This window comes from Saccostrea echinata, unplaced genomic scaffold (genome assembly GCF_033153115.1).
Source record: "Saccostrea echinata isolate AGI-Se365-2 ecotype Australia unplaced genomic scaffold, CSIRO_AGI_Sech_v1 ptg000054l, whole genome shotgun sequence".
NCBI classification, from domain to species: Eukaryota; Metazoa; Mollusca; class Bivalvia; order Ostreida; family Ostreidae; genus Saccostrea; species Saccostrea echinata.
The window spans coordinates 68,127,365-68,145,727 of record NW_026889803.1 but is presented as its reverse complement, the minus strand read 5'-3'; the positions used below and the strand labels follow the sequence as shown (position 1 = coordinate 68,145,727).

Sequence of the window (18,363 nt, the reverse complement as noted above, 5' to 3'; positions counted from 1 at the left end):
ATGCTATTATTGTTTGTAGTTCCCAATTATCCTGACATTAAAGAAATACCTGATAAATGGGCTACCCGGAATTGCCTTGGCAAATAACTCTGCTCTAAAGGGATTTTAAGGTGATTGTTCTCTTTTGAATATGGTGCTCTAAAATTTGGAATTTACATTTTTTCTACTTCGGAATATTCCTTGAATTTGCATTTAAATTGTATCTATTTCTAAAGTTAAACCCAAAGACATGAAACAGGTAGTGGGTTCAGGGATTTTTCAAGGACTCAGGGTAATGGCCATTTCAAATTAGACCCTGGTATCTGTGAGATTTTGCAATAAATTGTATCTGCACTTCCTGGAAAATATATACAACTTTTCCTTATCCTTGGTAGGACAAGCGTGTGATCATTAAATCAGTAAACCGCTATCAATTTTGGGTACGAAACTGATAGGAGATTTATGAAGTTTGGGTATTGGTTGGTCTAGAAACGACCCCCCCCCCCCCCCCAAGTTACTTTATGTATGAAAAAGGTGAAGATAGCGAACAGTGATCGATCTAAATAAATATATATAAACAATACAAATCTGTGAAGAGTGCATAAAATATGGACCCCTGACATTTCCACAGATGGGATCAGGTGCTTAGGAGGAGTGAGCATCCCCTATTGACCCCTATGTATTAATCAGGTAGACGGAACATTCCGTAGTCAAATTCAGTGAAAAAAACTAAGGCCTACCAATTGGTATGAAACACTTCAGCTAAAATACGGCTCGATGATAGGTATATTTGCTATCAAGATCATTATAACGACAATCGAATTTACGAAATGCTTACTTTAAACTAGGTCGTGAAATCCCTATAACATCAACTTATCTGTCAGTAGCCTGTTTCGGTTTATAAATTGATCGTATCTAAATCTACAAAAGATCCCCATTGATTTGCTGAATTAAGTTATTTAAAAAGAAAATAGTTTTTGATTCTACATATAGTTTTAATGACAATCATGAGAATTAAGAGTCAAATATCATTGTTGTCCTCATCACTTAAGCAAAAAATATTTTGAAGTATTTTACAACTTACATCAAGAAATGATTATAAGGAGGAATGAAAGAGGTGAAGATAACGAACAATGATCGATCTTATTATAAACAATACAAATCTGTGTTAAGCATAAAATACGGACCTTCGGAAATTCCAGAGTTGGGATCAGGTGCCTAGGAGGAGTAAGCATCCCCTATTGACCGGTTACACCCGGTCAGGAATTTGACATGGATGAGCAACATAACCTGCTTGAACTACAATTAGGAAGATGAAATAAACACACTTATTCAGATCGCACACATTGTTTTACTTTGGGAACACAATATTTACTTTTTGAGGAAAAAAAGTTTGCTTATGAAGGACTGTGGCTGTATTTCAGTCCGATTGACCTTTATATCAGTGACAGACATTTACAAGCTTTTAATTGTAAAGACATTAATATGCCCGCATAAATGTATAATGTTAAACACTGGCTAAAATGTAATTTATGATGACTTCAACATTTCTTTTGTCAACTTCCCTTACTTATGTAGAAATATATCCTAATCACCTGCGTATGAAGTTTATTTTTCCCAGTTGATTCGAAACGCAAGGGCATGCTCTACGTATGATGAATTTTTAAAACGAGGCAAGCTATTAACCAACAAGTTGATAAAACAAAAATATCAACAGTTTCGTTTGAAGTCATCATTTCGCAAGTTCTATGGTCGACACAATGACCTTATCAGCAAATACAATTTATTAAAAGGAGAAAGGCCGAAAACTGTCCATTCTGTGAGAGAAAGAACTAGTCGATGGCCGTAGGCCCGAGATTAGTTCTTTCTCTCACAGAATTGACAGTTTGAGGCCTTTCTCCTTCTTAAAATATGATTTCCTTTGTTCTGAAAATTAAATAAAAAATGAACAAAACTGGTATCAGATATGACAAGTAGCAAACATACAATGACAAGTTCATTGTTTACGGAATTGACAGTCACAGGTACGCTAGATATAGCCATTGTGTTTCCAGATGCAAATAACAAAGGTCTTTGTATAAAGAATGGACAGTTACAGGTGGATTTTGGGGGATAGTAGTATTTATACAAGTATGCGATGCTTCAAAATTAGTTTTATAGATTGCGTTGTAAAGACATACATGTTTTCCACCGATGGAGGAAAATAGAATAAAAATGGAACTCGCAAATTTACTTACCCTGTTATTGGTCATTTGCAAAATTACTTTGTTAAAAATCAATCTGATGGTACACAGATGTTCTCTGAAGTTGACATTAAAAAGATGTTCGAGTTTCTGATTGACAACAATATCTATTTGATTTTTGGAGACCAGGTCTTCCAACAATCTTTTGGAATTTCCATTGGTACCAATTGCGCCCCGTTATTAACAGATCGTATGAAGCAGAATTTCTTCAAAATCTTTTACGTGAAAAGAAGAAAACGCTTGCTGTGGCCTTCAACTCGACATTTAGATATATCGACGACGTATTGTCAATTAACAATGGCTATTTCCATTCCAATGTCGACACGATACTAGTATATCCTGGTGAGCTTGAGATAAAAGATACCACAGATTCTGACACATCTGTTTCATATTTGGATATTTTATTAGAAAAGACGTTAATGGTAATCTAACAACAAAGCTTTATGATAAACGTGATGACTTTAACTTTTCAATCGTCAACTTCCCTTACTTATGCAGCAATATACCTTCATCACCTGCATACGGGATTTATATCTCTCAGTTGATTCGATACGCCAGAGCATGCTTTACGTATGAGCAATTTAGGTAAGTTATTGACAAACAAGTTGATGAAACAATGATATTAGCAGTCCCGTATAAAGTCATCATTTTATAAGTTTTATGGTCAATACAATGACCTTGTCAGCAAATGCAATCTTTCATTAAGTCAAATGCTGACTGACTTTTTTCATACAAATTGTCATTTTTTACATACTGAATTGTCGGCGGATTTTCCCGTTATTTCCCGATCATGACAAGGAGCACACGGCGGTTGGCCGAGGATATTCACTCCTCCACGCCCTCCTGATCCCACCTCTGATGTCTTAGAGGTCCGTGCTTACTCTGCTCTTATTTTGTTATGTTTAATTGACTTTTGAGCTCGAATACTGTTCGTTATCACCACATATTTCATGGAGAGAGTATATGACAGAATCAAAATCTAATAAACCAAAAGATACACAAATTAGTGATATTTGGATCTAGAAACAGAAGAGTAAGAGTAAAAGAAATATTAGCCAAGCTTTGACCAAAAATGATCTTCTCCGACAGATACAGATAATCAAATCACACCTGAAAATATTTAATTTGAATTCAATTTTTGAGGATATATTGACTACAGCAATGTAGCAGGTCCTGTGTAATGGTGAGATGCAGATTGTGTTCTGAGTGTTCGATAGCCATGAGCCAAACTTCGACCTGAAAATGTTTTTCAAATCAAATCTGGAAATGTTTCATTTTCAATTATTTTTTACGGAAATAATAACTGCAACAGTGCAGTGTTCATGGTGGAAACTGTTTTCTGGGTGGAGGATTTAATATTAGACGTACAAAATTTCTTCGAGGGAATGATTTTTACGAAATTTAAATCAAATGTGAAATTGTGTCATTTGAATTCAAATTTTTTGAAAATTGAGTTTTGAGTATTGAAATAATGTGCATTATTCATGGATTTAACAGAGTAAAATTTAGTGGATGCTGTGCAGACATTGTGTTCTGGATTAACTTAAATCTCCGCGTTCTTTTGTTATTTACATGTAAATTAAAGAGTATTAATGGTATTTGTTTTTGTTTCCCTCTTGAACACATTCCAAAGTTTACCTATCACTCTCCATTCTGTTTGTTTTAACTGTCCATTCTGTTTGAAAAAAAAAAAAAAACAACTCTCTATTCTTAAAAAAAAATGGACAGTTTTCCAAAAAGAATGGACACTTACAGGTAACCTAATGGATTGTTTGGGGAGATAGCCCAACATTAAGCTGTAAAAAGGACAACACAAACAAAAGGTTTACGTCACAATAATGTTTTAACATTAAACCAATGTTGACTGACGTTTTTCATTCAAATTGTTGGGCCATTATTTACACACTGAATTGTATACGGATTTTCCCGTTTACCTAATCATGTCAAGGAGCACAGGGCGGGTGTGAAAGGTTGACAGGTTGTGCTTACTACTCCATGGCACCTGATCCCGCCTCTGATGTTTTTGGAGGTCCGTGTTTGCTCTGCTCCATATATATATATATATATATATATATATATATATATATATATATATATATATATATATATATATATATATATATATATATATATATATATATATATATATATATATATATATATATATATATATATATATATATAAAGCACTAAAATCCAACAACACTGTATATTCTAAGTGTCGGATCTACTAAGTAGATACAAGGTCACGGATGGAAATTTATATAAAGCACTAAAAATGACAAACGACACGAACAATAATAATTGTCAAATTTTCGGGACGACCTGTCCCTTCCTCAGGACAAAGAAAAAAGTTAAGAAGTCATAAAAACAAAGGAAATAGAGAAACAAAAACAACTAGCACAACTACTAAACTACTAAACACTAAATATTTACAGTGTTACATATTTAATTTGAAGTTTATAAACAGTTGTGAACAAAGAAATACGGAGCGCTATGAATTGCGTCCGTTCTATCGGGTGTACTCTGGTGAAGTGTGATGTACATAATTGAACGAATTAATTATCGCTAATTAATTAGGACCAAGCAGTAAATCGTACATTGTCTTACTCTCTCAAAATAGCGTAACTATACATGATAAAAATAAATTAAAGAAAGATAATATGGAAGGGCAATTTTAAAATATGAATTTTGATATATTATAAATTTGGAAATCGGATAAAAGAAATAAACAAAAATGTAAGCTGTAAATATTTGGGTAGGTTGTTCCAGAATTGCTAATGCGAATTAACGGTAAAGTTTACACTAAATAGAGAGAATGAACTTGTTTGTTACAATCCGGGATTGGGTCTAGTTCACGTTCATCCTGGTGAAGTCATTTAGTTTGTTAATACCATTAGGGCGGAATGACATCAGCCTGTACATCCAGAACTTTTCCTTGCCTTTTCTCTGAGCGTCTGTCCATCTTGGATTATGGTCAATAACCACGACTGTCACGTCCTCCCATTTGTGACCTTCAAGGTTGAAATGTTCCCCAACGGGTTCATTGAGTTTTTTGGTCCTAATGGTAGAACGGTGATTATTGACTCTCCTGCGGTGATCTCCTGTTTCACCAACATACTGTCTGGAGCAAACTTTGCAACTGGTGAGATAAATGCAGTTGTCTGTTTGACAGGACAAATTTCCTAGTATCTGCCAATTCTCCACTCAAATAAACGAATGGCAGAGGTCTTCAAGGAGCCCCCATTGGCTGCATACAGACGCCCGGGGAACCTAAAGGACATGGTAGTAAGAACCAGATTGGACAATCCATTACCTAACGGGGGCTTTAAAACTTGCTTTGACAGAAGATGTCTTTTCTGTAAGCACAGCTCTGACACAGACAGCTTTAACAGCCCCATTACAGGTCGTAGCTACAAAATACTATGGAATTTGTCCTGTCAAACAGACAACTGCATTTATCTCACCAGTTGCAAAGTTTGCTCCAAACAGTATGTTGGTGAAACAGGAGATCTCCGCAGGAGACTCAATAATCACCGTTCTACCATTAGGACCAAAAAACTCAATGAACCCGTTGGGGAACATTTCAACCTTGAAGGTCACAAATGGGAGGACGTGACAGTCGTGGTTATTGACCATAATCCAAGATGGACAGACGCTCAGAGAAAAGGCAAGGAAAAGTTCTGGATGCACAGGCTGATGTCATTCCGCCCTAATGGTATTAACAAACTAAATGACTTCACCAGGATGAACATGAACTAGATCAAATCCCGGATTGTAACAAACAAGTTCATTCTCTCTATTTAGTGTAAACTTTACCGTTAATTCGCATTAGCAATTCTGGAACAACCTACCCAAATATTTACAGCTTACATTGTTGTTTATTTCTTTTATCCGATTTCCAAATTTATAATATATCAAAATTCATATTTTAAAATTGCCCTTCCATATTATCTTTCTATAATTTATTTTTATCATGTATAGTTACGCTATTTTGAGAGAGTAAGACAATGTACGATTTACTGCTTGGTCCTAATTAATTAGCGATAATTAATTCGTTCAATTATGTACATCACACTTCACCAGAGTACACCCGATAGAACGGACGCAATTCATAGCGCTCCGTATTTCTTTGTTCACAACTGTTTATAAACTTCAAATTAAATATGTAACACTGTAAATATTTACTGATTGAGTGTTTAGTAGTAGTGCTAGTTGTTTTTGTTTCTCTATTTCCTTTGTTTTTATGACTTCTTAACTTTTTTCTTTATCCTGAGGAAGGGACAGGTCGTCCCGAAAATTTGACAATTATTATTGTTCGTGTCGTAGGTCATTTTTAGTGCTTTGTATATAATATAATATAATATAATATAATATAATATAATATAATATAATATAATATAATATAATATAATATAATATAATATATATATATATATATAATTCCTGGAAGCGCAAAGCAATATTAACAATGGCCTATCTGTGAGATAAGTTCGCATTTTCTTAGACGTTGCTTGAAATTGCGCTATTATCTCAATGTTAATAAGCTGGGAATATCAAAATATAAATGCATAATATAGATTTTTGTATTAATTTTGATACATAGAGCACGTAGCAAGTACATTAAAGTATCATGAATTTTATACATTTTATGACAAAGAATACGTAAATTTGGCTGTAACCATAGCAACCATTCTCTCTGTCAAGTTTCCAGTTCACTTCAATCAACGTGAAGATGGTGTAAAGAAGATAAAAGGTTCATTGCGTGTAAAACACAGACATATTCCATCGTCTCGTGTAATATTTCAACACCTATGTATTTATCCAATATGTAAACATAATATATAGGGCTGTATTTAATTCAGATTCCTTTTGTTTTATACGTTTCAAATATATATCATTGCATGGCTGACAAATGACTCACAATATCTGTGAATATTCTGGAGTCACTGTGCAGTTAACGTGGGGGAAGGGTGAATAATCCAAATATTCAAGCTTTTTTTTTTTTTTTTTTTTTTTTTTAAAGTATCACTTTCCGCAAAATTTTTCACCAAAGCCATAATTTTTAAAAATCGGATCGAGGTCTTTGTGAGGTTTTTTTTAACGACATTTAACCATTGGTTGTATGTAGTTACTGGCATGACTTCCAGGAAGTATATCACAAATGAAAAACAATGAAAATTATATTATAAAACTAGGAATTTAAGAAAAAATACGTAAAGGTCCGGTTATCAAAATGTTTTTCGTTTTAAAGAAGTATTTCCTGGAATAATACGAAACGTAAATTGCCCTGCAGCATGTATTAAAAAAGATGAGGATATTTTTCTGTCTTCTTCTTCCTTGTAAATGCAGGCCTTCTAGTCAGCATCGCACTTTCTTATATCTATTGTACCCTAGATTTTACATTGTTTTGAGACTCAGGTCTTTATTTTGTTTTTTAGTGCTCATTAAATTATTACACAGTATTATGTGACGTTATTATATCAAAGCACACTGCTGTAAAGAAAAAGAACACATTCATTTTGACTTTCTTTATACATATTTTTAGACATGTACAAAATTAATACTTCACTCAGTCAATTGATTCATGTATCAGTGAAGTGGGACTCTATTATAAAAATCTGTACGGAATGCCAGTCAAGTTATTTAGTCCGTAAAGAAACAACAGTTAAGTAACAAATAATAAATTTACACATTCTTTGGCAAAGGAAACAATCTATCATTTTGTTTCATCTCTTTAAGGAATCAATTACAGTTGTTTTGGTGAAGGACGATAAAGAATACGTAAAACTAAACTTATTTGTGTACTTAAAACCACGTCTTTTGTTACAGTACATCTCCAAAAATCGAGACCGGAATTGGTTGCTCATGCTACAATACAAAACAAAATTTATGGCATTGTTCACAAGTGCAAGGAAATCCATAAAATCTCCTAAAGGCACATACACAGACTTGTAAAAGTTGGGAACAATGGCACTCATGAAAATCACAATACCCTGAGGGAACTCCGTTACCAAAAATAGAATAATCACAACCAGCAACAGCTTAGTCGTCTTGGAATGCTTCGTGCCTCGTTTTGCGGGCGGCTGACCAGCCGAAAGTCTAGTCCTTCGATGCCTTCCTTTGATTCCAAGACTATACAACAATGACCCCCCGAACACTATCATGAGTGCACATGGAATGAATTTGGCCACAATAGCGTAGGAGAGAACGTTAGCGAGCACGATCGGCTTTGTTTCATTGGTGGCTAGTTTTAAATCATTAAGGACGTATATCGTTATGTTGGAATCCATTTTCTGTTGAACAACTTCGTTGGTCAAGTAATTAGGGATTAAACACAGGGTAGAAAGAATATATACTAACACAGTAGTGTATTTGACTTGTCGCATACTCCTCATGCGTGCTAAAGGTCCTTTGGCTGTGGTCCGTAACTGTGTAAACCTGAAAACTGCCAATGAGACACCTAGCCATATCGAAATCGTGTGTGTAGTCGCTGCTAAATTTACAAGGACAAGCATGTACGTGGTCCAGCCGCGAGAGAACTTTTCTTGTGAGATTTCATCAAAGTTGTGGATGCAGTAGAAATGGAGGGAGAATGGAATGTAAGGGATCATGGTGAGGATGTCTGAGACAGCTAGCCATGTCAGAAGGCAGTTGGTGGGGTTCCACATATCTTTACGTGTTAGAATAGAAATGTTGAAGAGGTTAGTAAATATCCCAAAAATGCACGTGAACAAGCTGGCGTAGCCATGGATACGTGTGAACCAATGGCCGAATGTCATCAGTCCATTAGTTGTCTCTGAACCCATGGCTGTAAATGAAATATTTGTGTTGTTGACGAATGACAAATCCGTGAAAAGGATCCAATTTTCTGTAAAGAAAAAAAAATGATCAATCAGATAATTATGCATAATGGTGTAACTCATGAACTTGTTTAGGTAAAGGAATGGCAATACACCCAGAAGATCTGCATATCATTAAGCAAAACTGATTCATCCTGGTAAAAATAAAACGTATTCTTCAAATTAAGTATTAGGAGTGGACACAGTTTCTCCGAATATTCATAAGTAAATTACAGAAATTATGCTTGTAAGTGGCAGTTGCCTGATTTGCATGTCTCCTTGCATATTTCGTGCCAAATACTTCCTTATGGCAGGCTATTTACATGTAAAGTATGAGTAAACAAAATTTCAATTCTGCCAATACTTGACATCCACATTTGTTTATTTGCATTGGGTCTAACGTACTTTCTGCAATAACGTGGCCTGACAGTAGAGATAAATGAATTCAGCATTATGAGTAAGAATCATAATGATTTTCCTCGACATTAAGGATGAAATATCATTGTTATCAATTATGTTATATCTACTACATTGAAATAAAATAAATCTTGGTTAAAATCAGATAACGATTTCAATGGAAAAAAAATTATACACTTTTATTTAATTAAACTCAATTAAGGTCAAACGGCACGTTTCCCAATAATATATATATTTTTCCCAAAATTTGTGATTAAAGTTTCGCTGCTTTAATAAGTTTCCTCGCGAAAAATGAGGTACATTACAAGGCATGTGTGCAAGATACCAGAGGTTGATATTTTCTATATAACCCTATTAGATTTCACTTGAATTGCTGATATCACAGTTATTATTTTTAAGACAGTTTGAAAACTTTTTAGAAATAAGAAGACAATAATAATTTGAAAGATTTCTGGTATGTTACAGAGATGTTAAAAAATCAGATATTCGAGGAACGTGTCGTCAGACCTTAACTGACAATGATAATAGATTTATTAATCGAATGACAATGTGGTTGATTTTGCGTGAAGAAAACCTGTGATAGAAAAATATGCTAGATTATGTGTGCTTCAAAGGTAGGCAAAAATCGAGAGTTAGTGCTCAAGTTTTTAGATTAAAACATTCTCATCAAAATTCATTCTCAAAATTTTAATATTAAGGAAAGTCGAGTAGTGGCTACCGCTAGAATAGCTGCAGAACTGTATCGGAATGCCTTTTGTTATAAATGTGTTGAAATGCCTGTTGTTATAAAGGTGTTTGAAATGCCTGTTGTTATCAAGGTATTGAAATATCTGTTGGTATCAAGGTGTTTGAAATGCCTGTTGTTATCAAGGTATTGAAATATCTGTTGGTATAAAGGTGTTGAAATGTCTGTTGTTATAAAGGTGTTTGAATGTCTGCTGTTTTAAAGGTATTTATATCTGCTATTGTAAAAGTATTGAAATGCATCTTTGTATAAAGGTTTAAAATGTTTGTTATAAAGGTACTGAATTATCTGCTGTTATAAAAGCATTTAAATATATGCTGTTATATATGTATTGAAATATCTGCTGTTATAAAGGTGTTGAAATATCATCTGATATGAAGTTGTTGAAAAAAATGTGCAACTAAACAGTGAATGTATATTATGTTGGAAATGCTATTTATTTTTACATAATATGTTTTAATTTTACCTCAAGGAGTAGGGACAATTTTATCCTTTGTTTAAATTATGCATTAAGTGTTTTCATAGATTTTTAAAGAAGGTCCTTTCGGAAATTTCCTCTACACGGACCCTTATTCGGGATTGAATGTCTTCTCATTTGTTATTTACGACCGTTATATCAGCATTTACAGTCACAAATAACAAATGAGAAGATAGTTATTTCTATTCTAATGCAAATTAGGTATTTTGTTTGTTGTTTACATTTTATTTCGTTGATACGTTAATACGTCAGCATGCACTGTGTTACCTTTCACTTCCGATAATGCTCGTTTAATTGCTTTAAACATCAAGTACATTGGCCAATCAAAATGTGTTTTACAAAAAGCTGTTGCATAAAATGCGACTATATTCTTCAAGCATAACAGACTTAATGGAATATTTAAAAACAAAGATTTATGGATCACATTACATTAAAGAGGGTAGAATACAGTATTACTATTTTTAACTTAGTTTTGTCTGTTTATACTTATTTTTGACCACTAGAAAACTCTACTATTAAATGATTTCAATTCAGTTTTGGAGAATAGTGTGGCTTGTGACAAGCTAAGAAACGTCGATTATAAATTTGATGGAACATCTTAATGAGACAAGAGAACATACGTTGATGAACGAAGATTGGGTTCCCGGGGACAATGTCAACTCCAGCAATCGATAGAACTCAAATATCTGAAATATTTTAATATTTAGAATTTACGGATCAGAATTTAAATAAAATATTTATTATTAATCTGATATGGCTAATTCTACATTAGTTAAAATATTTAAAGATTAAATGGACATTTATTCAAATCCATATTCATTTTAAAAGTCGGTGAGTGTCTGATTTCAAGGGACGAAATTTTATACCCCTTTTTCAGAATGAGATGTAATAGAGAGCAATTAATTAATTGACAATTATATACGAGTTATTAATCGAATACTAATGAACTTGAGTAGTAAAATTGCTAAAGATATTAATAAAGTGTCTGTAAAATGTTGGCTGGAATCTCGAATCAGCGTGTGTAGTTCTTCTATTACCACATTTTCAAAGTTTATTATTAAAAAGTGTAGTCTCAAGGAAACTTGAATTGTAATTTCTACAGTTATGAAGGTATAGACATATTTGCTATTAAAAAAGTATTGAAAATCTCTCCTGTTCTGAGCTGCTGTTACAAAGATGTTTCAAATATCTGATGTTATAGATGTATTGAAATATCAGCTGTTTTATAAAGGTGTTAAAATATCTATTATTATAAGGGTTTTGAAATACAGATGTATACCTGCTGTTATTAAGCTAGTGTGATATCATCATAGGTGTCTGAATATCTGGTTGTAAAGGTATTCAAATATCTTATGTTATAAAATGGTAATGAAATATCTACTTTTGAATAGGTAGTGAAATAACTGATGTTATATAGCTATTGAATAAGTGTTTAAATATGTATGTTATAAAGGCACTGAGATTTCTGCTGTTATAAGAGTGAAATATATGGAGATAACGAACATTATTCGAGCTCAAAAGTCCATTAAACATTACAAAATAGGAGCAGAGCAAACACGGACCTCCAAACATCAGAGTTGGAATCAGGAGTGTTGAAATATTTGCTGTTATATAGGTGCTGAAATATGTGCTGCTATAAAAGGTAACGAATTGTTTGCTGTTATAAGGGTACTGAGGTATATGCTGTCATAAAGGTGAAATATCTGTTGTTATCAAGGTGATGAAATGTCTTCTGTTAGAAAGCTATTGAAATATCTATTGTTGTAAACGTATTGAGATATATACACTGTTGTAGAAGTATTTATAAATAGCTGCTGTTATAAAACTTTTGATGTAAAATACAGCTGTATATTCTGTTGTAAAGGTATCGAAATTTCTGATCAAATGCATAAAGGTTATGCCACGAAATATCAGCCAGTAGTTGAAAGCAAATAGGACCAGGTTTTAAACTTTTGAGAGGCATTATGTAGATGTAAAGAGTAAACAGGTCATCAAATATTGAAAAGGCTAAAGGAAAACAAGCATTCTGAGAGTATTGCATTAGCAATACTAGTCCCCTACCAGCAAGTGTAATCTGGTTCCCGTTAAAAATTGAAAATGCCACAATTCCGTCAAAAATCAATGAAGCGGAACGAAATGCAAACTTGATCTATAACTCAACAAGGTAAAGACACATACCAAAAATCAGCTCAATATCTGCAAACGTTTAGAAAAAATTGCGGAAAACCCTGAAAAATTGAAAAGGTCTAAATTCCGTAAAAAAAATCATTGACGCGGAAGGAAATGCAAACTTGACCTGTAACTCATCAAGATACACTCACACACTAAAAATCAGCTCAATATCTTTAAGCGTTTAGAAAAAAGTGCGGAGAACCAAGTGGGACAGACTGGCAGACAGACAGCTAGACAGACAGATGGACAGACAGACAGACAGCTAGACAGACCGACAGACGGGCGGACAGACTCGGAGGAAACCTATAGTCCCCTCCGGTTTCACCGGTAGGGGACTAATAAAATATCACACATCTCTGGTAAAGTTAAGATTATTCCAACTTTGAGCCCAGAGGGCATAACAGCAAAGACAGTTTATAAAGAAAGAAAGAAATTAAAAAAAAAATCCAATATTAAACTATAAACTACATGTAGATATAGCGTATGGGGAAACAGGTACATGAGATTTTCAAATTGGTGTAAACAAAAGTGGATGTTATTACAACATTATTATTGCAGTTTTATGATATCACCACTTTTTTCCTGAAAGTTTTAAATAGATATTCACTCAATTAGATAATTACTGGTTTGTCTTCATTGATCATCAACCAAATAAATCAATCCTTATTTGTTAAATAAACAAAGGTCTTGTTGAGCTTAGATATACCTTGTAATAATGCATTTTCTCTCTTGAACGTAACAATAAACAATCAATTGGAATATTTGACCCGGATAAATCGTGATATTTATTTTAATGATTTTCACTCCTTAAACGAGATGAAAAGAAAAAAAAAAAACAATCATGTTAATAACCCATGAAGATAAATAATATTGAATACGATCCTGCGATTATAATCTCTCTGATCAGATGTTAGAGTTTGTGGCATAGTTATCACCCACTATTCTTTAGGTGGTATTTTCAAGCTGTGAAGATTTTTCTTTTATTGAAAACAGAAAGGGGAGAATAAATAGATTACAAATAGCTTTATTTCAATCAAACAAAATGCCCGTACTGACATATATACATTTAGTAAGTAAGATCCTTCAGCGTAGACGACTCTTTGAACAGGACTAGGTGATATCGAAAATTATACCCACAGAAGACAAATGGAAAAACACGAAAGTTTATTTAAAGAACCACAGTGTAAATCTATATATATAAAAAAATCAAGTCCATTTTATAATATACAGGATATGTGATCTTAATACAGAGAATGCCCCTAATTTTCAATGTTACATAATGGACTGCACGGTAAGGTTGAACTATATTATGGATTACATAGGCATGATACATTGTAAATTTAAACATGTAATTATCCGCTTTGTATCCTTGAATTAATAAAGATATTTAGCGATTTCTACTGCTCGTTTCTATTAACGAAATTGAATGAAAGTCCGATTACGAAAACGAATGATATTTATGCAATATTCAGGTTCATCAACCTTCTGTTAAGAGAGATGAGATGCAATATTAAGGTTCAACAACCCTCTGTTAAGAGAGATAACTCTAACTGAAATAAATAACTGTTATTTTAAAAAAAAATGTAAAAGCAAAAGGCCATTTTCCCGGCATGATATGCTTCCCTAATGTACATTTTAAATATAAATTAGATGTCTTTCGTAAATTCATTAGTATTATAGTAGAATTTTAATGTTGAACCTTACAATGAAGCCAAATGAAACATGTTTATTGCATTGAAAACATTTGTTTTGAAGGTCTGGTGTGATGAAATTTTTATTTTTGATCATGGTCAATTGAAGGCACGCTGGCAGTAACTGTATAAAGGTAGAATGGTTTTGTTAATACTTTAAACTTACAGCAGTCAAAATGATTTATTTTGTACTTGTCAATTATAATGAGTTTTCATGATTTGAACATAAAATTAGGTTCACGCGGTTACTGCTCAGTGATAAACATATCTGTAACATCTGAGGCCCCTTTACCTGCAAGACACAGTAAAGTACCTATAGAAAACATAACATCCTCGACAGGTGAGCACGTGTTAATAATTTACCTGCCAACACGTGTGTCAGTGACAGGAACCAATGTATTGGAAATCGATTATTTGAAAAGTACATCATGAAAAATTAATCAGACGTTAGCAGAGGTTTGGATCAGAAAATCTGACACAAAGTACCTACGACTTCGTAATATGATGTGGAAATAATCAAACGTCAGCCAAGTTCGACAACCCCCTCCAGTAAACAGCCTTAAAATTCAATTACATATTGTCATACATATCTCACAATGGTTGTCCTCTAAATAAGTCAAATAACATTGTGAGGTGCTTCTTAATTGCTATCAAGATAGAAGTGTTGTCTACTGAGGTATTTCGAAGTAAAGCAAGACAGGGATCAAATTAATTGAAATAGACATACTTTGTATCTTCAAATTAATTGAAATAGACATACTTTGTATCTTCAAATTAATTGAAATAGACATACTTTGTTTCTTCGCGCTCTCTTCGCAGCTTGAAAATGCCACCTAAAAATGTTTGGGGATAACGATGCTACGATCTATAGCATCTGATATGATATATATTATTCCCAGGATCGTATTCAATATTTTTTTGTTTTAATTATCATTGTTGTTAATAGCATTTATTTCCATAGCACATTGCACGGAATTTTGCGTTTTGTGGAAAAAATCATTAGGAAAAAAATTGGCAGCGATTAACATGATTAATAATGGCATAAACACCAGGAACGTGTGAAATTTTCTTTGATTAAGAATGTTGCCCTTTTTTAGACATAGTAGCTAAGCATCGTTATTACAAAATAAATAATAAGTACAGATAAATATTCTTAACTTATTCACTCATAACAGCCGAATAACCCCTTTAAAAATTGAATAGTTTTTATATATCAATTATAATATGGTGAGTAGGACTAATCTGATCGATTGATAAGATCTTTCAACAGCAGCAGATACTGAACAGGCCCTGGGTATGAAGGTCATCAAATAAAAAAAAATTAAAAAGTATACAAAAACAACAACAAATTATATGCATCATAGCATTTTAACTCCGATATGTAACATTCAATGCAAATTCAAAATACAGTCCCTAGATGAATTTAAGAAAAAATACTTATGTCTATACGTTGAGCATGTGAATTATACATAAGTCGAACAAATTTGCCTACAGCCTACCGATAACACCGATTATATGGCAAAAATAGGCCTTGTATTTTTAAACACTGTTTAAACAAACATTCAATGCAAAGACTACGAAGAACAAAGAAACAAAAAGCTTTTGTAAGTTAATGCCACAACTAAACTTCTTATTGATGGATCTATAAATACCGTTTCCCAGAAACGTGGTTTATGGTGCGATTAAATTTAATTTTTCTTAACTTGTAGAAAAATGCTGTGCTAAAAAAGGCACAGAATTCCGGCAGATAATGCATTATAATGCTAACACTTTCGCTTTTTTTCTGGCATGATGCATCCTTTGAAAATTGAAAAAAAGGAGAAATAAAAAGATACTAGTTAAAACTGTTGGTTCATTTCAATAATCTCTTCCTTTCAATGGAGCTCAAAATTAAAATAATTAAAATAAACTGTTACTTTGACACTGGTCAAAACTTATCAATATCCCCATGATACATTCATATATATATTCCCTTCCACCCCGAAATCCGTGACTTCTAATCTACCCCATCTGGAGTTGTAGTAATAAATGTACATATTACCTTCTGTATTGGAATCCATTCTGTTTTTATTCCTGCAGAAGTAAACATGGATGCTACAGGTGTCAGAATATAAAGATCCAACTTATAGAAGATTTAAATTCACACTTTACAGAGCCCACATTTGATGATTCAGCTAGAAAATTAATTATCCTCAAGGGGGTCCATCTCCCATAACGCAGTGTAGGAGTGTGACAATTTACCTGATGACGTTTATAATTTTCTTTTTAATGATTCAGTTTTTAATTTTATTCTGCAATAAGTTCTGCGCCATCACTGACTTCTTCTATCCACAGCGAAAGTGACATACTGATTCCGCGGGAAACAACAGATCCCTTATATAACATCCGATCGCCTGACACTCAATGCTTTATGATATCGATGTAATTGAAATTGTAGCTTTCTGTCGAGGAAATCACTGCAGTCTTTCACAATTACACTGGAGATACAGTGACGATTTGTGAGGATAATAATATGAAATATTCAGGCTCCATTTTAAATCAGTATCTATATAGGTTGAGGTTTAACATTTATTCATGCTGGCTTGCTCAAAATCAGGACTTCCGCTTTTCTGCACAATAATATGATGCTTAATAAGTGGATTTTAAAAACGCCCACACAGATTACCTTACCAATAACTAGTCGTACATCAACTGATTATCGATATTTTTCCCGAATATCGATTCCTTCCGAAAACAAAGTAGATAATGTTCTTTATGCGTCTGTTAGACTTGAGTTATGGCCTGTAATTGCTTGTCCTTAGTGCGTTCTCTACAATTGGTCGCTGTAAGGAGGCGAATTAAAAAAGATTACTGGGGCTAAGAAACAATGAACGATTTTTATTGCTTTAATCGAATTATCATGTCTGCTGCCAACAGCAATAGAACAATATACCGGGAAAAAAGTTGTTCTTCTACGTAATCGCCGATAGGGGACGCTTCTGGATGGTGCAAAAAGCATTGAACATGGAAGAAAAAGCCTTAACGAAACTTGATATATGCAAGAATTAGCCGGACGGTAATCAAGAGGGTATAATTCACTGTTCATATTAGATCTTACGATTAGAAATTGATTAAAAGATTTTTTAAATGAATCTTTTTTGAAATCTTATTTTCGTTTATTTTTTTAAAAATGGTTTTGTGTGGACGGAAGTTCTCCCTCTCTCTCTTTTAAAAAATATGGTATTCTATGCATTTTTTTCTAATACATAATATAAATATTTGCATGTTCACTTTATATTTCTTTATGAAATGCTTAGAATATCTGACTTCGTTTTTGTTCCCGTCTGTCAGTCTATCGTTCAACCATCCTCTGACATTTGCCGAGTACAGTATTACCGTTCTGCAATCGACCGTCAGAACCTGTCATCCACATGTAGATATTTTGATCTCAAGTTACCACACAAATCAACACAGAATATTGCTTCTGCATACTACACAGTTAACGGCGAGAAAAAGCTGCGAAAACATGTTTGTTCACCTTTTGACTCTGTAGAATTGTCAGGGATCGCTTCGGTTTCCATTATTTACGGATAAAAATAACAAAACAAGAATAAGGAAACAAACAACGAGAGAGAGAGAGAGAGAGAGAGAGAGAGAGAGAGAGAGAGAGAGCGAGCGCACTGATCTAGTTCTCTACATTATGTTTATAAGTAGTTAAAAAATACAAAAGGTCGCAGGCGATGTGTCAAAGCTAAAGTCAGTCTTAATTAACAAGGTATGACAATTGATTATTTTAAAGTATACAGGTAAAGTCTAC

At 33.3% G+C, this 18,363-nt stretch overlaps 1 protein-coding gene across 1 annotated transcript; it reads right to left on the bottom strand.

Annotated features, from left to right (window-relative positions):
- Positions 1-7,738: 7,738 nt before the first annotated feature.
- LOC133172721 (G-protein coupled receptor dmsr-1-like) lies at positions 7,739-17,390 on the bottom strand. Its single transcript, XM_061307675.1, has 2 exons — positions 16,609-17,390; positions 7,739-9,093 (listed from the first exon to the last, which is right to left on the bottom strand). Exons 1-2 carry the CDS (start codon positions 16,625-16,627, stop codon positions 7,952-7,954), a joined length of 1,161 nt encoding a protein of 386 aa, XP_061163659.1. The 5' UTR covers positions 16,628-17,390; the 3' UTR covers positions 7,739-7,951.
- Between the last annotated feature and the right edge of the window lie 973 nt (positions 17,391-18,363).